At 34.6% G+C, this 25,137-nt stretch overlaps 1 protein-coding gene across 1 annotated transcript in view; it reads left to right on the plus strand.

The window, feature by feature from the left end:
- The first annotated feature begins 1,455 nt into the window (after positions 1 to 1,455).
- Positions 1,456 to 25,137, plus strand: part of LOC132367394 (calcium-activated chloride channel regulator 1-like) — a 28,087-nt gene continuing 4,405 nt past the window's right edge. The window contains 14 exon segments of the mRNA XM_059925706.1: positions 1,456 to 1,614; positions 2,804 to 2,944; positions 3,146 to 3,293; positions 4,066 to 4,174; positions 6,185 to 6,365; positions 10,105 to 10,339; positions 11,467 to 11,681; positions 14,408 to 14,585; positions 16,322 to 16,443; positions 17,146 to 17,370; positions 17,499 to 17,614; positions 17,616 to 17,767; positions 18,331 to 18,501; positions 19,385 to 19,621. Of these exon segments, the coding sequence (XP_059781689.1) occupies positions 1,456 to 1,614; positions 2,804 to 2,944; positions 3,146 to 3,293; positions 4,066 to 4,174; positions 6,185 to 6,365; positions 10,105 to 10,339; positions 11,467 to 11,681; positions 14,408 to 14,585; positions 16,322 to 16,443; positions 17,146 to 17,370; positions 17,499 to 17,614; positions 17,616 to 17,767; positions 18,331 to 18,501; positions 19,385 to 19,621 (2,389 nt within the window).

The raw sequence follows: 25,137 nt of genomic DNA on the forward strand, positions 1-25,137 counted from the left end.
CGTATGATCCAGCAATTCCACTCCTCGATATTTATCCAAAGAAAAGAAAAACATGAAATAGAAAAGATATATGCATCCTTATGTTCATTGTAGCATTATTTACAATAGCCAAGATATGGAAGTAACCCAAGTGCCCATCAATAGATGAATGGACAAAGAAGATGTAGTATATATATGTAATGGATTATTACCCATAAAAAAGAATGAAATCTTGCCATTTGTGACAACATGGATGGATGTAGAGGGCATTATGCTAGGTGAAATAAGTCAGACAGAGAAAGACAAATACTGTATGGTTTCATTTATATGTGAAATATAAAGAATACAACAAACCAGTGAACATAACAAAAAAGGAAACAAACTCACAGATATAGAGAACTAGTGATTACCAGTGGGAAGAGGGAAGAAGGGTCGGGCAAGATAGGGGTAGGGGATTAAGAGCTACAAACTACTATGCATAAAATAAGCTACAAGGATATACTGTACAACACAGGGAATATAGCCAATATTTTATAACTGTAAATGTAATATAATCTTTAAAAATTGTGAATCACTAGGTTGTACACCTGAAACTTATATAATATTGTACCTCAACTATACCTCTATTTTTAAAAAGAATCACATGACTGTTAAATGACCAAGGCAAGGGTCAGGTTTAGATTCATCTGACTCTAAAGCCAGCTTACAATGCTATGTGTACAACTATTTCAAGCTAAGGAATATTGGCAGATTTGTGTTCAATCCAAAAAAGAAATCTAATTGAAGCATCTTAAGTTTTCAAGTTATACAAGGACTTCAAGCATTCAGTGCTATTTGAAAACTGAAATACCCAAGAAGTCATCAGAGAAAGTAACAAAAAACCCCATTTCCCGCTTGACCCATAGCTGTTCCCAACCACTGTGCTTATAATATGACTCCCACCTAAAGAAGAATAGAAATCCTAATTCACTGCCACTCTCACTCTAGTTTCTTTATTCATTTTTGGTTTGTTTTGTTTTTAAACGCGCCTTTTTTATCTGTTATTTCCTGGTGCTTTTCATTTCAGTTCCTCATCCTTCCACAGAGCACTTTTCTGTAAACAGATCCCAGAACTGGAAAATATCTAATACTATTTGATGATGATGACAATGAAGACAAAGAATGATCACCATGATGAGGATGATGACTACACAAACAATCTAAAAGAATTGCTCAATTCAATGAGTATTTAACACCTTAGCTGTCTTAGAAAGTATCATAAATGTTCAGCATAATCCCCATTGCTACTTAACAATTAAAGAACTCTTTAGAATAAGATAAAGAAGTTCATCAAAATATTTTAGCAATAATATATATATATATATTTTAGTAATATATTTTTGCAAATATTTGGGTCTAGAGTCAAATTTCTGAGTTAAGCTGGTACATAAATACTCTCCTTATATTTCCAATAGGTTTATTGTAACATGCGAAAAAATGGTGCTCACTCTGAATGTTATTCTGTTCCTAACTTTGCATCTCTTGCCTGGAATGAAAAGCTCAATGGTAAATTTGATTAACAATGGATATGATGGCACTGTCATTGCAATTAACCCCAGTGTGCCAGAAGATGAAAAACTCATTCAAGACATAAAGGTAAGTGAAAATTTTATTATCCATTTATATTTATTTCATTGAGTATTTTCAACTCATGTTGCCTAGGCACATACACACATTCACACAGAGTTGTAACTTTCCAAAATTGCTTAGACAGTATTCGTCATTTATATAGCATGTATCTAAACTGTCAAGATTAATATCTGCTTAGTTTAAATATTATGTATTATATATTAATAGCATTAGTCATTCTCCAAATGAATTATTAAAAGGCCAAACTACTAATATTTTTTCAACTCATTAAGCTAAAAGAAAGACCTTCGAGCTACTGGAGAATTATTTTCTAATTTGATCTTTATGAAGTTACTTTTATAATGTTTCAATAACTAACCTCCATTTAAGCCCTAGAGGTTCATTATCTTATATATTTTTTCAGTTTTTTCAGTTGTTCATACTTGTTCAACTCTAAAAATTTTGAAATTCTTACGTATCTGATCTTAAAGAAAATATTACTTATTTTTGAAGCTGACTTACTTCCTAATTTTATCTGGGTTAGTCATTATAATAAAATACTCTATATATAGCACTCTAATATATACTACTTTCTTTGATCCTCTCAATATCCCTATGAGGTGGTCAAGAATAGAGATTATTAATTACCCTTGTTGTATAAATTGAGAGAAGTTAAGTGATTTGTACAGTCATACAATAAGTAGCAAAACTGGAATTTGAAGCCAATGACCTTCATATTTTCAGAAAATCACTGCTTGGTAAAACTTTGCCTTTTATGAACACATTCCTTATGAGAAGATAACTCAAAATAAATCTAGCAAAATAGTTTTTTCAATTAACAACAGTATAAAATCTACCAAACTTTAAACTCCCAACCCCATTTTAAGCACCTCTGTTCAATTCAATAAGCAACTTGCCAACAGACTGCCAGTCTTAATCACCTTTATATCTCACCTAGCACCCTCACTCCCTGCTCCAACCCATAACGCTGAATGCAGGTCTGGATAAGTGAAAAATAAAGAATTGATTTCTAAGTATATAAAAATGAGAGTTTACAGACTAGAGAAATATAGTAAAATGTAACCTATTTTTCAGTTAGTCTTTGCCAAAATATTTGGGGAGAGGGGCTTAAATTAGCTTCTTCTTGTTTGTATGTACACTTTCATGTTCATTTCATTGTGAAATTGTTACTACAAGGTATTTTTAATTTTGTCAGGAAATGGTAACTGAAGCTTCTACTTACCTGTTTCATGCCACCAAACGAAGAGTTTATTTCAGGAATGTAAGCATTTTAATTCCAATGACGTGGAAGTCAAAATCTGAGTACTTAATGCCAAAACAAGAAGCATATGACCAGGTAGGGTATTTTATCTAGCTCCTAAACTGTTTCTTTCTTCCTGTGATTTAAAAAAATTAATACTCATAATTTTTTAGTAATTACTAATGACTACTTCAGTATTTAAATTAATAATATTACTGGTCTTAATTTAGATGAAAAATTCCTTGTTTCTATTGCTCTTGGGATCTGTTTTGGCTTGTTTGCTCTTCTGCTTTTTAGGCAGATGTCATAGTTGCTAATCCTTACCTAAAATATGGAGATGATCCCTATACACTTCAACATGGAAAATGTGGAGAAAAAGGACAATATATACATTTTACTCCAAACTTCTTGTTGACTAATAATTTGCCTATCTATGGGTCCTGAGGTAGGGATATCTATTTTATACTTCTATTTTTATTTCCACTGGAAACAAATATAACATTGTGATTAATGGGTTGTTTTTTTTTATTTTTAAAGGAAAAAATAGGTATTAATACCTTTGGAAATTTACTAGCTATGTTCAACCTAATTATATTTATTTTTGTGTGTGTTTAATAATAAAATTAACCATTTATTGATACTAACCCATTTTAACTTCTTTGGCCTAATGAAAGTTGTCAATTTCTAGATTTCCTTGACTCAGTTAGGTTGAGGATATGGGGAAGGGAGACTTAAAATATAAGGAAAATAGTTAAATACAGGTTTCCCCCACTATCCAAAAGAAGCGTTTCTATGAAACCTTTCATAAGTCAAAATTGTATACAGCAAAGAAGCAATTACCTTAGGACACATCTTGTTAACAGATGAACAAAATATGTCGAGATAAAGCACAGATGCTCACAGACACAGTTCAAATCTATGGGGTTTGAGGGTGAGATGCTGAGTGCAGTTCCCAGGGAAGGAGCTTGGTGGTGCCATTCTTCCTGCTCTGGGTGTGTGCTGTCTGTAAAACAGCTGGCTGCGAAACAAATGCTGATTGCTATTTTTACTTTTCGCCTTTTTTCATAAAAGCGAAAGTTCTCTTCAAACTTCTTTCTGTTAGCAAAAACAGGTACTAAGGTCTTTCGTAAAAGTGAAGCGGTGTAACGTGAACTTTCATAAAGCCGGGATACGTGTATTTTAAACATAAATTTATAAGTGGCAATATTCTCTCATAGGCAGAGTATTTGTCCATGAGTGGGCCCATCTCCGACGGGGAATATTTGATAAGTATAATGTGGACCAGCCATTCTATATTTCCAGAAGAAACACTATTGAAGCAACAAGGTATCATTCTATTAAACAAATCTGTTTTCAAAACTTTTCACTTATGACTTTTTAATTTTCTGTACTTGGCAAACAAAGGCTACCTCAGTGGTTGAATGCTCATAGAGTTAATTGCAATATCCAACCTGCCCCACTATATATCTATCCAACAATTTCTGGTATTACACCTTGGAATCAAGATCAATCAAAATTTGGGAAAAACTTCAGTATTCATGGGAGTTGTACTAAAAATATGTTATTGTCAGAGGAAAGAGAAAGAAAAAAGTTGTACCCTAAAACTTAAGATATCTGAGAATTAGAGTTCAAGTTCCTACCCAATCTTTTATTCCGTTTGATTCATAAGTTTTTAAGGTGAATCTGTTTCATTGAAATCAATTAAACTGTTAGAGCCTCATATTAAATATATTTATTTTTCATTTAATCTTGAGCTTAAAGAAGTACTTTTCATAAGGATAAGTGAGAAAATTATTTTTTAAGAAGTATAATTCTGGGTAGATTTAGACAGGTCCTATTTATGAATAGACGAGATATTTAAATTAAAAATGTCAAGCACATGGAGTAGTTAATGAGTATTAAAGAACAATAGAAATCAGTGTAATAGAAAATAAGTCTTTAGGATAAAAAAACATATTAGAGAAAAGAGGTGTGGTAGAAAAATGCCTTTGTGTTGTTTGCTTTATCTCTCCTAAGCTGCCTGGAATCTTTCACACAGAGGAGGCTTTCAACCCAGGACACTCATTACTGTCACCTCCTCCCACGCAACTCCTCCCAGCACCATCTCCCTTATTCAAACAATGCTTGTTCATCCTTCAAGACTCAGTTTAAATGCTTCTTCCCTAAGTGTCTTTCCTCTCCCTCCATTTGGGGTTAGACATCCTTGACACTGTTCCCAAAGCAATGTGCATGGGCTTCTGTCACACTGGGCAGTAATTGTCTGTGTTTTAAGATCCTTGAGGGCTGATTTTTTTTTTTAATCCCCTAGCCTTGGGCATGGTACAAAGTAAAAGCTAAACAAAGAATGTATCAAACAACCAATTTTTAATAAATTAATGAAAAATAAATGTTTCCTTATCAGTCATAAAAAGAGATATATTAGTAAAAACAAGTATCTAATATAACATTTATTGAGCTCCTACTGTGTGCCAGGCACTTTGCTGGAGGCAGTGTAAGTTTAGTTTTCAGGCTTTTACTCTAGAGCTAACCCTCTTGGAAAACATGACTAACCATCTCCTTTAATCCTTGCAATACAAATAAATTTATTTAAATAGATTAATGTTTTGAAGTTTAATATTAACACAGAATGGGAGTAAATCCTGCAGATAAACAAGAACTCCTTTTATCTTTTACCCATACCCCACCCCACCTCATTCTCTGCCAGGACCTTGACAATTATCTTACTTATAAAGACCAAAATGTTGGAATGCACAAGCATTTCCATGCAAGGTTTATTTTCATTTCTTCTTTCAGTCTAGCTCAGTGATTTTCAAATGTAAATTGTAAAATGCTGTAAACACAAAAACCACACATGGTTTTGTATGTTTGGTATACATGCATATATGTATACACCTATATAGCAATATATATATTTGTGTGTATATATATATATATGTACATATGTACCATACATAAGAAATTTAAGAGGGTTTTAAGCATTATATTGACTCTCCCCTCCCTGCTGGGAAGCAACTCCTCTGTATCTCTTAACTCACTTAATTTTCACAACATCCTTGTGAGTTAGGAATTATCATCTTAAGCTCAAGGTCACAAGGATAATAGATATATTAATCACATTAATGAGCAGTGAACATTATGAAATATGAATTAACATTACTGTTCTTGTTGAAATCAATGGTAAATAGGGGGAGGACACTGTGCCTACTTTTGTCAAAATGGAATTTTGGTACATGGTCTATAGCAATTATCACTGAGGGAATGATTTTAGGATGCTAATCTTTATTCATAATTTCTCTGGCCTTCATGTACAAATATAATCTAATTCATTCATCACAGATGTTCAATTCATATTACTGGTATAAACGTGGTTTTCAAGAAATGCCAGGGAGGCAGCTGCATGACAAGGCCATGCAGAGGTGACTCATAGACAAGGCTGTATGAAGCAAAATGTATGTTCATCCCAGAAAAATCCCAGACTGCAAGGGAGTCCATTATGTTTATGCAAAGTCTCCATTCTGTAAGTACCTTCTTTTTCTAGTCTCACAAAGGAACCCTTTAGGAAAAATTAATTAGGGAAGCTGGATTTTCTCCTATGAAATTATATACACCAATAGAAATAAGGGAAATTACTAAGACAGTTAATTAATAGCCATTTTATCCAGTCCTGTGTATCCAGTCTTGTCAGGGTGTATCTGGAAATTATTCCACCCTTTCTTACTAACCTGCTTTTTTTTTTTTCTTCAGAGGTAGAACTGTACCCTTCTCATTGGCATCACAGAATTTCTTATTACATCCCTTCCCTCATTTGACTTCTGTGGACTTGTGTCTAGAACTACAACCTTACTTTTAATTCTTTCTTCTAAGTGTTATTCATATTACTATTCCAAAGTAATTCATTCTGTAGCTTGGGAAAGTACTGACAGTCTCTATTTTCCATTTTCTTCACACTAAAGCACACTAAGTTTTGCAGAGTGATATTGTGAAAACATAAACAGCTCTGTCTCTACAGAACAACAAAAGAGGAAAGGTTCACAATCACCAATCTGACCGATTAAAAAATAACAACACGATAATTCAAGTTCCAAAGCCAATGTTTGACCTGAAATATTTGGTTAAATGTATAAACTTCAGTAGATAAGAACAGGTGACTTAGAGTCAGACAGATCTGATGTCAAAACCCAGTCTGTCATTTTCGAGCTGTGTTACTATGAGCAAACTGCTAAATCTGAGATTTAATTCTCTAGTCTTTTAAATAGGAATTATAAAACTCACTTTACAGTGTTATTGCTGTTAGTTTTATGAGAGCTAATATAAAGAAAGTACGATTACAGTGCTTAGCACAAGGTGAGTATAAAATAAACTTAAAATTTTTTATTTTTTAAATTTATAAAATATTTGGATAATAGGAAATTGTCTCTTTCCCTGGATAAATCCAGGCTTAATTAATGCAAACATATTATAGCTACCTAATGAAAGTTTCCAAACATGTAAAAAAGACTTTAAAATATGAAACATATGAAAGTTATCAAAAACAACAAATCAAGATAAAGTATACTATCTCTAGATAGTAAACTAACATTTAAAAGAAGCAAATTTTCACATACCAAATTACTAGCAACATAGGCTTCTATGCATAGAGGTTTGGAAAGGCCTAGTCTTTCCAATAAGATTTAAAATTGTTTTGGAGTCTAGGGCATTAATGATGAAGGACCTGAGTAAAAATATAGACTCGATATTTTTTTCTAAAACTCCTAAATGAATCCAATGAGATATTTAAGTAGAAATTGTTTTCCAGCTTAATAAAACTCCCTCCTGGGAATATCTGAAACATGAATCTAGAAGTTTCACTTTAACCTGCTGAATCTGGATCCACAAAGGCAGCCAAAGTTCAGCATCCAAATAGAATATCAGATCATGTGACACAAGAGGATAATTGGAATATATACTGTCTGTATCAAATTATAAATTCCAAAAGCATTTGACTATGAGGAGATAACTCATGCTGCCTACCTGAAAAATAAATAATAATGAAAGAAAATCATGTAAGTGAAATATGGAGGGCAACTAATTATGTAAGATATGGCTCAGAGATAAATACTGTACTTTAACCATATATCTTGTGCATAATAACACAACCTTCTAATTATCGTAACATAGACTAAATACATTGCATAGCATCTGTACCCAGGGCATAAGCTCAGACCCAAGAGAAATATGATCTGAAATAATGAATATTCAAGTCCATGCTTTTCTTTCTTTAAAATTCATTATTCCCACTTCATGTCCAGCACCATGTTAGGAACTGAAAAAATATAGAAATAATTAAAAATAACTGTTCTTGAAGAACTCAATTTAGTGAGAGAGGTAGAGATAAAAGAAAAATAAATATGAATACAAAGTAGGAAGAAATAGAAACTAAGTGCCATGAGAGTACAGCAAATGTCTCCAATTGGGGGTCAGAAAATTGTGTCTAATGAGATGAGTTTTGAGCTGGGATTTGGAAATAAAATTAGTATGAACTTGCTAAAGCAGGAAGGGGAAGGGTATTCTAGGCAAAGAAACAGGTTTACAGAAACAAAGATGGAAAAATACAGGGATGAGAGGGACGGGATAATGGGATAATATGTATACATATAGCTGATTCACTTTGTTATACAGCAGAAACTAACACAACATTGTAAAGCAATTATACTCCACTAAAGATGTAAAAAGAAAGAAAGAAAGAAAAAAGATTTAAAAAAAGAAGAAAAATACAGGATGCCACACATGACTGTACAAGTTGAGCACTGCCCAAATTACTTGCATCATGGTCACTAAAGATTTTCGTATTTATTAGAACACTTTTCAGTTAGACAGCAGTAAAAGAACTTGAGAAAAGGGCACCTTTTTCTAATTTGCACAAATTTCCTTTTCCATTTGTATTAGCGAGAGCCTTGTGAAAGTTTCTGGCATACTCTAAGGACAGGAGAAAGTTCAGTGTTCTATAAGCAAAGCATACATGGTGAGGAAGAAGAAGCAAGAAATGAGATTGAAACACAAAATTGGAACCTACAAAACTAAGGTGTTTGGATTTTATTTTATCAACTTCAGACTAGTGATGTAACCAGCTTATCCTTTCAGGATGATAATTTGTTTTTGACTGTGAAAAACAAAAGGAAGTGAGATAGTGGAGGCAGGGAGACCAGTTGGAGGGCCATGGCAATAGGCAGATAAGAGACCTGAAGGCCCTGAATAAAGGCAGTGACAGTAGCAAGAGGAGCCACATTTGGTAGGCATTTCATATCATCAAGTTGATTATAAATCACTGTTTTGACTGAAAACTATATTTTTCTCCCATCCAATATAACCCCTTCTGAAAAATGTAGATCAGAAACTTAACAGAAGGAAAACAAACTCTTAAAACTTGAATAAAAGGTATTCAAGTTTAATAATTTAGTTCTAAATCTGAGCTTACAGCAGGAGATTTATATGAGGAGGGCATTTAAAAAAACAAAATGATATTTATAAAGCTGAGGCTTTACCGCAAGACGAATCCTTTCCTGAATGCTACTAGTTTATGCTAGTGTTTTTCCAAGTTACTAGGTTTTCAAAACTTGGAGGATTTTCATAGATTCTATAGTAATGAAATATTTGGCAGAATTACTGGATACAACTCACCATTTGCAACTCAAAGAGAAGCAATCACATTTCCTCATTTTCTTCCCACACTTTCATTATTTTTTGGGGAATATTATTTTATTTATGTCTAAGTTCACCAGAGCCAATTACATTTGAGATTGTTAGAATATCTGTTCTCAAGTTTTTCAATAAACTATAAAGAGATAGAAAATACTTAGGCAATTAAAGAAGGCCATTTTCTTTACCCCACTTTTAGGGGGAAGCTAGAAATTACTGCAAATCCTGTCCCTTTTTCCATTAAACTTATTTCAAGGCTTGAGTCCCCCAAGAGTCTAGAAGGGAAAGTAAGAAGTTAGCTTAAGCAGTTGCGTCAGCCGCCATCATCCCCCAGTGCTATGATCTACCTATACCTAAAAGAATTACCAAATAAATTTCCAGTGCATAGTGATGGTTTTAATTTGCTTTTTCTCCATTCAAGTATGCAAAATGGATGTGAGAATGTTAGATTATGAAACAATTTTTAATTGTCAGGAGATAAAATCTGTGGAGGATGTATAAGGCAGCCAACTGTATATTTGGAAAGGAAGGTAATGCCTCGTCAGTTACCGTACTATTGTCTTTCAACTGATTTTTCCCAGGTGACTGAATTTTGTACAGAAAAAACACACGATACAGAAGCTCCAAACCTACAAAACAAAATGTGCAATGGCAGAACCACATGGGATGTAATCATGGACTCTGATGACTTTCAGAATATATCTCCCATGACAGAAATGAATCCACCGACTCATCCTACATTTTCGTTACTCAAGTCCAAACAGCAGGTAGTCTGTTTGTTATTTGATAAATCTGGAAGCATGAATTCAGTAAGACGTTTATTTGTTAGCTCTCCTAAATTAGGTATTTAAGCTAATAGAAATATAATTTAATCTTAGGTTTAGTTCTACTAAGCTAACGAAAAAATATTTTTATTATTCTAATAAATTTTAGTACAGTGATTTTATATGGACAAGCACTAGAAGATAATATACTAAAATAAAAATAATTGTTATATTAAGGTTATTGGATTATGGATGATGTTTATTCTTTAACTTTTAGTTCTAGCAAACTAGAAATAACATAACTGAACAAAAAGAAAAGACAAAAATCATCCATAATTCTACGGAGCATATGTCATTCCTATCTTTTTTCTGTTCATGTATTTTGTTTTTCCTCCTCAGAAATGTGATTATATCTTATATAATGTTTTATAATATGATTTTTTTACTTACTATACCTTAAACACTCCCCAAGGAAAAACACGATTCCATGACACAAGTTTTAAAGGTCATATGGTATGCACATATTATAATTTAGTCAAATAACCCCCATTATTGGACATTTTGGTGATTTTCAACTTATCAAAAATTATGTTGCAACAAACATTTTTGTGTGCTTTTTAAAAATATTTCCTTACTGTTCAAGAAGAAGGTATAAAATTTTAAGGCTTTTCCAAGTATAACATGACTGATTTTTAAAGTTTTTCTTTAATATTATTTCCTTATAATATAATGAAGAAGTTAAACGCTAAAATACAGTAATCAATTATTATTATGATCTCTGGCCCATGAACTTTGTCTTTCACCAATCTGTCAAGGTTGGAGGAAACTCAGGAATTGTTCAGACATCTTTTTCTTACAGGAAGACCATCTCTTTCTTTTTTTTTTTAATTAATTAATTTATTTTTTTTATATTTATTTTTGGCTGTGTTGGGTCTTCGTTTCTGGGCGAGGGCTTTCTCCAGCTGCGGCAAGCGGGGGCCACTCTTCATCACGGTGTGCGGGCCTCTCACTATCGCGGCCTCTCTTGTTGCGGAGCACAGGCTCCAGATGCGCAGGCTCAGTAGTTGTGGCTCACGGGCCCAGTTGCTCCGCGGCATGTGGGATCCTCCCAGACCAGGGCTCGAATCCGTGTGCCCTGCATTGGCAGGCAGATTCTCAACCACTGCACCACCAGGGAAGCCCAAGAGCGTCTCTTTCGAATGAATCAAGCAGCAGAACTACACTTGATTCAAATTATCAAAAAGGGATCCTTGGTTGGGATGGTTACATTTGACAGTGTTGCTGAAATCCAAAATCATCTAACAAAAATAACTGATGATAATGTTTACCAAAATCTGCCTCAAGAAGCTGATGGTGGAACTTCAATTTGCAGGGGACTCAAAGCAGGATTCCAGGTAAAATAAGAATGCTTTTCTAAATATCACTTGCCATTTATCATTGCTTTTAATTTTGTCCAGCTCTCTTGGAACAAGGGTCATGAGCTTAGAGGTCCCTCACTTAAATAATTTTTAAAGACCTTCTGTTGACTATTGTTCATAGTTGGATCCTCTCTGAGTGTGGTTATTTCACCAACATGCCCTTGAGGAACTGAGCTGTGCTGAGGAGTGGTTAAAGGGAAGAAAAATCCTGTGTGCACATAATCATCATTACTTAGTTAGGAGCTCCTCATTTCTTTATCACTCCCATAGTCTGAATTTCTATGAGGAGAAAATAATGCTGTTAAGGGGATTGTGGAAGAGGGAGATTACTAATATTTTTATATTACGGATAAAGAAAGCCCCAGTTCATCAAGTTAAATTGACATTTAAAAATCACAAAGATAGAGGTAGTTCCTCAAGTATAGTACCAAACTCAAGACAGATACATAGAAGTTTAATGAAATAAAAATTGTGAACTATATTAAAACACCTTCAGTACTCATTTGAATTTCTTCCAACCTAAGACAGCCTCTATTTAAGCCTATTTATATTCTTTTTCAGTGAAAGGAAAACCGTTTCCTTTCACTGATCCTCTCATTGCCTCAGCTAAAAAGTGGAGAGTGTTACTCTTATTTTGGCCACTAGTTAATATCATCTCTTAGCTTTCCTCATGATATCTGTTTGCTGTAAATCATATTGCTTTAAGAAAACACACAAGTTCTAGATCCAGACAAACCTAGAATTCTGGTTCTATTATGCCTAGCTAAATGACTGTGGGTGAGTTACTCAACTAACAAAGTCTCAGTTTCCTCAAGTAATGAAACGTGGAAAGTAACAGAACCTATCTCATTTAATAGGAACTATGTCAGATAAATAAGGGCTCCCCTAATGTTCATAGCAACATCATTTACAATAGCCATGATATGGAAGCAACCCAAGTGTTCATCAAGAGATGAATGAATAAAGAAGATGTAGGGTGTATGTATGTATATATACAATACATATATACAATGGAATATTACTCAGCCATAAAAAAGAATGGAATTCTTCCATTTGCAACAATGTGGATGGACCTAGAGGGTATGATGCTTAGGAAAATAAGTCAGACAGAGAAAGACAAAAACTCTGTTATCAATTATATGTAGAATCTAGAAAATAACACAAATGAATGTATATAACAAAACAGAAACAGACTCACAGATATAGAGAACACTCTAGTGGTTACCAGTGGGGACAGGAAAGGGAAAGGTGCAAGATTAGGGTATGGTATTAAGAGATACAAACTACTACATATAAAATAAGTAAGCAACAAGGATATATTGTATAGCACTGGGAAATATAGCCATTATTTTGTAATAACTTTAAATAGAGTATAATTCATAAAGAGTGAATTACTATGTTGTACACCTGAAACTAATATAACATTGTAAATCAACTATAATTCAATAAAAAAGATAAACAAGTGCTCAAGAAAGGATTGCTATTATTATAAAAATCATAATTCTTATATATGTCTACTCACTTCTAAAATATGACAGTACTATATCTTGGGAATATGTTATAATGTTTGCACATGTTGGTTCTTATATGTTTTTCTTAATGTTTTGATATATAGCTATGACATTTTGACCACAGAGTCTATTACTGAAGAGATTATATCAAATTACATTCAAACATTAAAAAACCTCTGTTACTCATGTAAAGAAACCATATCAACATATAAGCTTTTACTTACAGAATCATAATAATATCTGAAATTTATTGAGCATATACTACATTAGTGCCTATGTTAAATGCTTTACATTCATGATCTTACTTTATCGTTACCATTAATTTTTTAGTCAGGCACTGTTTTTATGCCCATTTTGCACATAAAGAAACTGAGGTTCAGAGTAACTAAATATCTTTCTCAAGATCATAGAGTCAGTAATTGGTAAATCTGGTCTTTCTTACTCCAAAGTTCAAAAAGGCAATCATTACAGTGAGCTATTTATAGAACTCTATTATAAATATATATTCATATATAAGAATGATAGAGAAACTAAACACTAGCTATTCTATTTAGCAAATGGCAGAGCAAGAATTTACTCTCAATTTGTCTGAGTAAATTGTCTTAGCCACTACTTTTGGTAAAAATCAGGAAAATACCCCCAAAATTATAATACTTGATAAATTCAGGAACTTCCTTCTTCATGACAGGTCAATGTTTTTTCCAGGAAATCCTGAGATTCTTCAATTAGCAACTAAAATGCGTTAAAAGGCACGTCACATCATTTAACTTTGAACACCTGCCTTCAGTCATGGCTTTACAAATGTTGTCTAGTGTGCAACCTTCCAAACTGCCTGGGTCATTTGCCTCTACCCCAAGTATCTCCTGGGATAATAATAATAGCTAACATTCATTGAGTACTTACTATGTGTTAGATATTGTTCTCAGTGTTTTATTCTTTCTCTCTTGGGTAGCTTAAGTATATGTGAAAGCACTGTTAACATTCTGCCTTTGGAAACCTACAAGACCATTGTATGTTACACTCATTTCCAAATCAACAAAACCTGGAATGACAATACAAACAAAGTTTCCTTTTGCCTACTCTGATGCATAGGCCTAAAGACTTCTACAAGACTAAAGAACAGATTTATTCTTAGTTTTATTTATTTAGATATTATATTGTATAATTAATAATCTGGTTTTTTACTATCAGGCAGTTATCCACAGTAACCAAAGCACTTCTGGTTCTGAAATCATATTACTAACTGATGGGGAAGATAATGAAATAAACTTATGCTTTGAGGAGGTAAAACAAAGTGGTGCGATCATCCATACCATTGCTCTGGGACCTTCTGCTGCCAAAGAACTGGAGACACTGTCAGATATGACAGGTAAACCTTTGGAATAGAGTTTGAATAGAAAACACTTTTTCAGTTTCTCTCATTCCAGGGGCTCTTTCCCCTTAAACTACAAACTGCTCAAAATTTTCCTATCCTAAAAAATTAATCTTTGTCCTTTCCTTGTCCTTGTCCTTCAAATTAATATATTTCCTCTCCCCACCCCCACTTCTCTCCATTTCTACCTATATTAGCTTTTTCTGATATTAGTCAACATTTTCTGTCTTCATTCATTTCTCACCACTTTCTACCAATACCACCAAAATGAAACTTCTTTCTCCATGGTTACTAATGAAATTCAACTGCAGTTCCAAAATTCTGGCTCAGTATCTGTCCTGCTCAATCTTAAAGTAGAGATTCAAATAGCCCTATTTCACTGAGGAAGAAATATAAACCTAGAGAATAGAAATGATTTGCCCAAGGCTAGAGTTAGAGACCTGATTACCAAGTCTTGCTCTCTGAAATCCATTCTTTTCCAGCTCCTGACACCTAAGTTATCTCCCTCTTCATTAACTCCTGTATCATTTATTTTCTGCACTTAATCAATTTTTACTTTATTCTAAACTGTCATTCTCTAATTGTTTTGGTATATCTTAGATACAACTAGAAAATAAGCAGCTAGTTTAAAAATTGTCTTTAATTTTCATAATGTTATTTGGTGATTAGATCAGCTTTACTAATGTGGAAAGCACTTAAATCTAATGATTGATATAAAAATAATATTTGGCTAGTTTTTTCTTTGTTCTAACATATTTTGAGCAAGGTTTAGTTATTGTAGGATTACATCTAGGATACTGATATACTAAAAGTTCCTAAGGTCTGGGAAATTCATCTTCTGTAAGTTTAAAAAGAAATTTTTTAATGTATTTTATAGTATATTGATAAGAGTATAATAGCAAACATGGGCTTCCCTGATGGCGCAGTGGTTGAGAGTCTGCCTGCCAATGCAGGGGACGGGGGTTCGAGCCCTGGTCTGGGAGGATCCCACATGCCGCGGAGCAACTGGGCCCGTGAGCCACAACTACTGAGCCTGCGCGTCTGGAGCCTGTGCTCCACAACAAGAGAGGCCGCGATAGTGAGAGGCCCGCACACCGCGATGAAGAGTGGCCCCTGCTTGCCACAACTAGAGAAAGCCCTCGCGCAGAAACGAAGACCCAACTCAGCCATAAATAAATAAATAAATAAATAAATAAATAAATAATTTAAAAAAAATAGCAAACATGATTTTCCCATTTAAAATTAGTATTATATGGAATATTACTCAGCCATAATAATGAATGAAATAATGCCATTTGCAGCAACAAGGATGGACCTAGAGACTGTCATACTGAGTGAAGTCAGACAGAGAAAGACAAATATCATATGATATCGCTTATATGTGGAATCTAAAAAAATGGTACAAATGAACTCATTTACAAAACAGAAAGAGTCACAGATGTAGAAAACAAACTTATGGCTACCAGGGGTGAAAGCAGGGGGAGGGATAAATTGGGAGACTGGGATTGACATATACACACTACTATATATAAAATAGATAACTAATAAGGACCTACTGTATAGCACAGGGAACTCTACTCAACAGGGAAAAGAATCTAAAAAAGAGTGGATATATGTATATGTATAACTGATTCGCTTTGCTGTATACCTGAAACTAACACAACATTGTGAATCAACTATATACTCCAATAAAAATTTAAAAAATAAAATAAAATAAAATTAGTATTATAAAGGTAAATAAAATTCCATTTTGGGAGGACATTGTTTTTATGCCAATAAAGAGATAAATGGCCTTACTAATGCTTTCAGTAGAATTTCATCTAGAAGTGGCAGCATCACTCAGCAGGCTATTCAGGTCAGTATCTTTAAAAAAAATTCTTCGCCTTTTCACACTTGTAATAACTTTTTTTTTTTTTAAATAAATGTATGCGGGCATCCCATTCTGATTTAGTGACCCTTTTTTTTTTTTAATTAATTAATTTATTTATTTTTGACTGTGATGCGTCTTTGTTTCCGTGCAAGGGCTTTCTTCAGTTGCGGCGAGCGGGGGCCACTCTTCATCGCGGTGCGCGGGCCTCTTACTGTCGCGGCCTCTCCTGTTGCGGAGCGCAGGCTCAGTAGTTGTGGCTCACGGGCCCAGTTGCTCCGCGGCATGCGGGATCTTCCCAGACCAGGGCTCGAACCCGTGTCCCCTGCATTGGCAGGGAGACTCTCAACCACTGCGCCACCAGGGAAGCCCTGTAATAACTTTTTATTATCCTAAATAGTAACTTCTTTCTCTAATAAATAACTATTCTTCCTGAAAACATTTCAGGTGTAATATCCTTATTGAATTTGCTTTTTGTGACACTTATAGTCACTTTTTCTTTTGATTTTTCTATTTTTTATCAGTATAAATGCTTTTCATTTGCAAAATTCTTCAAAATCATTCTTAGTTATTTTAATTGAAATCTTAAAAGTATATTTAGAATTACTCTGAACTGACTAAACTTTGAAATGTTACTAACTGTAATAACAAATCAGTTTCACATGTTTGTTGTTTTTATTTATGTAACAGTTGGAAAGCAAAGCCTTGACAATTACAGGAAGGAAATGGATAAATGGTACAGTGCCTGTGGACAGTACAATTGGAAATGCCACTTTCTTTGTTGTCACATGGACAATACAAAAGCCAGAAATTCTTCTCCAAGATCCACAAGGAAAGAAATATAAAACCTCAGATTTCAAAGAAGATAAGCTAAATATTCTATCTGCTTATCTTTGAATACCAGGTATTGCAGAGGTAAGAATATTTTTTTATTTTCTCCATGCTTTATCAACCAATTTTGAGGAAAAAATGAAGATAACATCATATACAGGAGTAGGAAGATATTACAAAAGCTCTCAAATAGCTATTTTTAAAATTTTCAGACAGGTACTTGGACTTACAGCCTTCTAAATAATCATGCCAGCCTTCAAATGCAAATGCTGACAGTGACTACTCGAGCAAGAAGTCCTACTACACTCCTAGTAATTGCAACAGTTCACAAGTCAAAATGCAGCCCATTACCCTAACCTACTGATTGTTTATGCACAAGTCAGTCAAGGGTTTTTGCCTGTACTGGGAATCAATGTAACAGCCGTTATAGAAACCGAAGATGGACATCAAGTAACATTAGAGCTATGGGACAATGGTGCAGGTAATAAGAATCTGCGTCAACTTCCACTGAACTTAAAATCCTACTATAATCACATGACTTAGAAGTCAAAATTTCCTATATATGCTAATGAAACATATTTTAAGTGAATTTAATTTTAATGGTTTTAAAACTTTTTAACTTTTCAATTAGTTATCTTGTCTAGGCATAAACATGAACACATTTATCTTCTTTAAATTTTATAAACAATTTTGTCTTTCCCATGTAACAAGAGTACAGTTTTTCTCTATTTTCATTAGTGTCGGTGTTTTGCATATGCTTTCTCCAGTTTAGTTATATTTTCCTTATTTTGTTAGGATTCTCTTATGAAATAATAGTAGCTAATATTAATTGAATGCTTACCATGAATTAGACTTTTCCAAAGTCAAAGGTTGGCAAGTGGCCAAGCCAGGTTTTGAACCCAAGTAGTCTGATTCTAGGGTTCATGTGCTTAAAAAATTGTGCTATACTATCTCCCAAAATAGCTTCCATCACTAGTGCTCATGAACAGTTGATATTGTCATTTTTACTTTGTTGTATGTCTAATATTACATTTCAATATCAAGGTGCTGATACTGTCAAGAATGATGGCATCGACTCAAGATATTTTACAGATTATCATGGAAGTGGTAGATACAGTTTAAAAGGACATGCCCAGGCAAGAAACAATATGGCTAGGCTAAGTTTAAGACAACAACAGAACAAAGCTCTGTACATACCAGGCTATGTTGAAAATGGTAACTGGCATTAAAATAGAAATGTGTCATTTATTTAGGGAAATTATATGTGGCAAGCATTTAAATTATAATGTACTATGGAAAACCTAGTTATATAGTTATATAATCACCTTTATGTTTCAAAACCATATTTATGTTAACAGACCTAGCATAGGACTATGCTTCCAATATGTTTTGTTTACGTCTCCTTCGGTTCATTTACATTGGAAAAAAAAATTACTGAGCACCTCCTAGGTGGCAAGCATTTTGCTAGATACTGGAGCTACAAAGATATATAAGGCACCATCCTTGTCCTCAAAGAATTTACAGTCAAGAAGTAAAGACGGATAGGTTAAAAGATAGTACTAAGATTGCACAATGTCTCCTCATCAATTTTATTTATTTATTTTTTAGTATTTATTTATTTATTTGGTGCATTGGGTCTTAGTTGCAGGATCTTCATTTGCAGCATGTGGGATCTTTTGTTGTGGCACGCGGGCTCTTTGTTGTGGTGCAGGCTCTTCGTTTTGGGGCACGAGCTCCTCTCTAGTTAGAGCCTGTGGGCTCAGTAGCAGCAGTGAGCGGGCTCTCTAGTTGTGGCACGCGGGCTCTTGAGTGAGCAGACTTAGTCGCCCCACAGCATGTGGAATATTAGTTCCCAGACCAGGGATCGCACCCATGTCCCCTACATTGGAGGCAGATTCTTACCCACTGGACCACCAGGGAAGTCTCTCCTCATCAATTTTTAAATGACACCGATAAAACAAGCTTTTTTTCATTAAAAGCTGTTACTTTTTCAATGGCTGCTATCAATCAATATTAACCCTCTACAGCTGCAAATGAGATTATGAAATAAACAATAGGTATCACAATATGACAAGTTACAAAATTGCTTTTTTGGTAGGTAAAATTATACGGAACCCGCCCAGACCTGGAGTCAAAGATGACGTGGCAAAAGCTGAAACAGACTTTAGCAGACTAACCTCTAGAGGGCCGTTTACTGTATCAGGAGCTCCTCCTCCTGGTAATCACCCTCACGTGTTCCCACCCGCCAAAATTACAGACGTTGAGGCTAAGTTTAAAGAAGATCACATTCAACTTTCATGAACAGCCTCTGGCAATGTCCTAGATAAAGAAAAAGGTAAGTTTGACATAACATTTAAAAATATTATATACTAAAAGAAATCCCACTGGTTTTCATTTGCTAAAAATTTTCTAATGTCCTATTTATAAATAACATGTATAGATTGTCTACTATGGGCCACCTATTTTCATATGTGAAAACTTAAGCTCCAAGAGATAATGAACTGGCCCAAAGTACTTCACATTAAATAAATTAGACAACTAACTCACTCTCGTCAGATTCTGTTGTGCCAAACTGCCTCTCACAGTATGAACCATCTTAGAAATTACTTTGAGAAGACTGACTTAAGAGCTTTCTGTTGCGTTCCTTTCTCCCTAAGAGGGAAAACTTTTTCTAAGTATTTCTGTACTTGCACAATTTCCTTCATTCACTGATCATTTGTTGAAATTTCAAATACTATTAGGTGTGTTTTTTTTTTTTCTAAGCTTTGTGCACTCAGAGGGCAGACAGCAGAAGCAAGAAGAACTACAATCCTGCAGCCTGTGGAACAAAAACCACATTCACAGAAAGATAGACAAGATGAAAAGGCAGAGGGCTATGTACCAGATGAAGGAACAAGATAAAAGCCCAGAAAAACAACTAAATGAAGTGGAGATAGGCAACCTTCCAAAAAACAACTCGGAATAATGATAGTGAAGATGATCCAGGACCTCGGAAAAAGAGTGGAGGCAAAGATCGAGAAGATGCAAGAAATGTTTAACAAAGACCTAGAAGAATTAAAGAACAAACAAACAGAAATGAACAATACAATACCTGAAATGAAAACTACACTGGAAGGAATCAATAGCAGAATAACTGAGGCAGAAGAACGGATAAGTGACCTGGAAGACAGAATGGTGGAATTCACTGCTTTGGAACACAATAAAGAAAAAAGAATGAAAAGAAATGAAGACAGTCTAAGAGACCTCTGGGACAACATGAAACGCAACAACATTCGCATTATAGGGGTCCCAGAAGGAGAAGAGAGAGAGAAAGGACCCGAGAAAATATTTGAAGAGCTTATAGTCGAAAACTTCCCTAACATGGGAAAGGAAATAGCCACCCAAGTCCAGGGAGCACAGAGAGTCCCAGGCAGGATAAACCCAAGGAGAAACACGCCGAGACACATAGTAATCAAATTGGCAAAAATTAAAGACAACGAAAAATTATTGAAAGCAGCAAGGGAAAAACGACAAATAACATACAAGGGAACTCCCATAAGGTTAACAGCTGATTTCTCAGCAGAAACTCTACAAGCCAGAAGGGAGTGGCATGATATACTTAAAGTGATGAAAGGGAAGAACCTACAACCAAGATTACTCTACCCGGCAAGGATCTCATTCAGATTCAATGGAGAAACCAAAAGCTTTACAGACAAGCAAAAGCTAAGAGAATTCAGCACCACCAAACCAGCTCTACAACAAATGCTAAAGGAACTTCTCTAAGTGGGAAACACAAGAGAAGAAAAGGACCTACAAAAACAAACCCAAAACAATTAAGAAAATGGTCATAGGAACATACATATCAATAATTACCTTAAACATGAATGGATTAAATGCTCCAACCAAAAGACACAGGCTTGCTGAATGGATACAAAAACAAGACCCATATATATGCTGTCTACAAGAGACCCCACTTTAGATCTAGGGACACATACAGACTAAAAGTGAGGGGATGGAAAAAGATATTCCATGCAAATGGAAATCAAAAGAAAGCTGGAGTAGCTATACTCATATCAGATAAAATAGACTTTAAAATAAAGAATGTTATAAGTGACAAGTAAGGACACTACATAATGATCAAGGAATCAATCCAAGACGAAGATATAGCAATTATAAATATATATGCACCCAACATAGGAGCACCTCAATACATAAGGCCACTGCTAACAGCTATAAAAGAGGAAATCGACAATAACACAGTAATAGTGGGGGACTTTAACACCTCACTTACACCAATGGACAGATCATCTAAAGTGAAAATAAATAGGAAAACAGAAGCTTTAAATGACACAATAGACCAGATAGATTTAATTGACATTTATAGGACATTCCATCCAAAAACAACAGATTACACTTTCTTCTCGAGTGTGCACGGAACATTCTCCAGGATAGATCACATCTTGGGTCACAAATCAAGCCTCAGTAAATTTAAGAAAACTGAAATCATATCAAGCATCTTTTCTGATCACAACGCTATGAGATTAAAAATGAATTACAGGGGAAAAAAACGTAAAAAACACAAACACATGGAGGCTAAACAATACATTACTAAATAACCAAGAGATCACTGAAGAAATCAAAGAGGAAATCAAAAAATACCTAGAGACAAATGACAATGAAAACACGGTGATCCAAAACCTATGGGATGCAGCAAAAGCAGTTCTAAGAGGGAAGTTTATAGCTATACAAGCCTACCTCAAGAAACAAGAGAAATCTCAAATAAACAAACTAACCTTACACCTAAAAGGAACTAGAGAAAGAAGCAAAAACAAAACCCAAAGCTAGCAGAAGGAAAGAAATAAAGATCAGAGCAGAAATAAATAGAAACAAAGAAAACAATAGCAAAGATCAATAAAACTAAAAGCTGGTTCTTTGAGAAGTTAAACAAAATTGATAAACCATTAGCCAGACTCATCAAGAAAGAGAGGGAGAGGACTCAAATCAATAAAATCAGAAATGAAAAAGGAGAAGTTACAACAGACACCGCAGAAATACAAAGCATCCTAAGAGACTACTACCAGCAACTCTATGCCAATAAAATGGACAACCTGGAAGAAATGGACAAATTCTTAGAAAGGTACAGCCTTCCAAGACTGAAACCAGGAAGAAATAGAAAATCTGAACAGACCAATCACAGGTAATGAAATTGAAACTATGATTAAAAATCTTCCAACAAACAAAAATCCAGGACCAGATGGCTTCACAGGTGAATTCTATCAAATATTTAGAGAAGAGCTAACACCCATCCTTCTCAAACTCTTCCCAAAAATTGCAGAGGAAGGAACACTCCCAAACTCATTCTATGAGGCCACCATCACCCTGATACCAAAACCAGACAAAGATACTACAAAAAGAAAATTACAGACCAATACCACTGATGAATATAGATGCAAAAATCCTGAACAAAATACTAGCAAACAGAATCCAACAACACATTAAAAGGATCATACACCATGATCAAGTGGGATTTATCCCAGAGATGCAAGGATTCTTCAATATACGCAAATCAATCAATGTGATACACCATATTAACAAATTGAAGAATAAAAGCCATATGATCATCTCAATAGATGCAGAAAAAGCTTTTGACAAAATTCAACACCCATTTATGATAAAAACTCTTCAGAAAGTGGGCATAGAGGGAACCTACCTCAACATAATAAAGGCCATATACGACAAACCCACAGCAAACATCATTCTCAATGGTGAAAAACTGAAAGCATTTCCTCTAAGATCAGGAACGAGACAAGGATGTCCACTCTCACCACTATTAATCAACATAATTTTGGAAGTCCTAGCCATGTCAATCAGAGAAGAAAAAGAAATAAAAGGAATCCAAATTGGAAAAGAAGAAGTAAAACTGTCACTGTTTGCAGATGACATGATACTATACCTAGAGAATCCTAAAGATGCCACCAGAAACTACTAGAGCTAATCAATGAATTTGGTAAAGTTGCAGGATACAAAATTAACACACAGAAATCTCTGGCATTTCTATATACTAATGATGAAAAATCTGAAAGAGAAATTAAGGAAACACTCTCATTTACCATTGCAACAAAAAGAATAAAATACCTAGTAATAAAGCTACCTAGGGAGACAAAAGACCTGTATGCAGAAAACTATAAGACACTGATGAAAGAAATTAAAGATGATACCAACAGATGGAGAGACATACCATGTTCTTGGATTGGAAGAATCAATATTGTGAAGATGACTATACTACCCAAAGCAATCTACAGATTCAATGCAATCCCAGCAAATTACCAATGGCATTTTTACAGAACTGGAACAAAAAAAATCTTAAAATTTGTATGGAGACATAAAAGACCCTGAATAGCCAAAGCAGTCTTGAGGGAAAAAAGCAGAGCTGGAGGAATCAGACTCCCTGACTTCAGACTATACTACAAAGCTACAGTAATCAAGACAATATGATACTGGCACAAAAACAGAAATATTGATCAATGGAACAGGATAGAAAGCCCAGAGATAAACCCACGCACCTATGGTCGACTAATCTATGACAAAGGAGGCAAGGATATACCATGGAGAAAAGACAGTCTCTTCAATAAGTGGTGCTGGGAAAACTGGACAGCTACATGTAAAAGAATGAAATTAGAACACTCCCTAACACCATACACAAAAATAAAATGAAAATGCATTAGAGACCTAAATGTAAGAGTGGACACTATAAAACTCTTAGAGGAAAACATAGGAAGAACACTCTTTGACATAAATCACAGCAAGATCTTTTTTGATTCACCTCCTAGAGTAATGGAAATAAAAACAAAAACAAACAAATGGGACCTAATGAAACTTAAAAGCTTTTGCAAAGCAAAGGAAACTACAAATAAGACGAAAAGACTACCCTCAGAATGGGAGACAATATTTGCAAACGAATCCATGGACAAAGGATTAATCTCCACAATATATAAACAGCTCATGCAGCTCAATATTTAAAAAACAAACAACCCAATCCAAAAATGGGCAGAAGACCTAAACAGACATTTCTCCAAAGACATACAGATGGCCAAGAAGCACATGAAAAGCTGCTCAACATCAATAATTATTAGAGAAATGCAAATCAAAACTACAAGTTATCACCTCACACCAGTTATAATGGGCATCATGAGAATATCTACAAACAACAAATGCTGGAGAGGGTGTGGAGAAAAGGGAACCCTCTTGCACTGTTGGTGGGAATGTAAATTGATACAGCCACTATGGAGAACAGTATGGAGCTTCCTTAAAAAACAAAAAATAGAATTAACATATGACCCAGGAATCCCAGTACTGGGCATATACTCAGAGAAAACCATAATTCAAAAAGACACAGGCACCCCAATGTTCATTGCAGCACTATTTACAATAACCCCGTCATGGAAGCAACCTAAATAGCCATCGACAGACGAATGGATAAAGAAGATGTGGTACATATAGACAATGGAGTATTACTCAGCCATAAAAAGGAATGAAACTGGGTCATTTGTAGAGACGTGGATAGATCTAGAGACTCATACAGTGTGAAGTAAGTCAGAAAGAGAAAAACAAATATCGTGTATTAACACATATATGTGGAACCTAGAAAAATGGTACAGATGAACCAGTTTGCCGGGCAGAAATTGATACACAGATGTAGAGAACAAACGTATGGACGCCAAGGGGGGAAAGTGGCGGCGGGGTGGGGGGGGTGGTAGGATGAATTGGGAGATTGCGATTGACATGTATACACTAATATGTATAAAATAGGTAACTACTAAGAACATGCTGTATAAAAAATAAATTAAATTAAAACATTTAAAAAAATATGTA

Source organism: Balaenoptera ricei, chromosome 1 (assembly GCF_028023285.1).
Source record: "Balaenoptera ricei isolate mBalRic1 chromosome 1, mBalRic1.hap2, whole genome shotgun sequence".
Classification (NCBI taxonomy): Eukaryota; Metazoa; Chordata; class Mammalia; order Artiodactyla; family Balaenopteridae; genus Balaenoptera; species Balaenoptera ricei.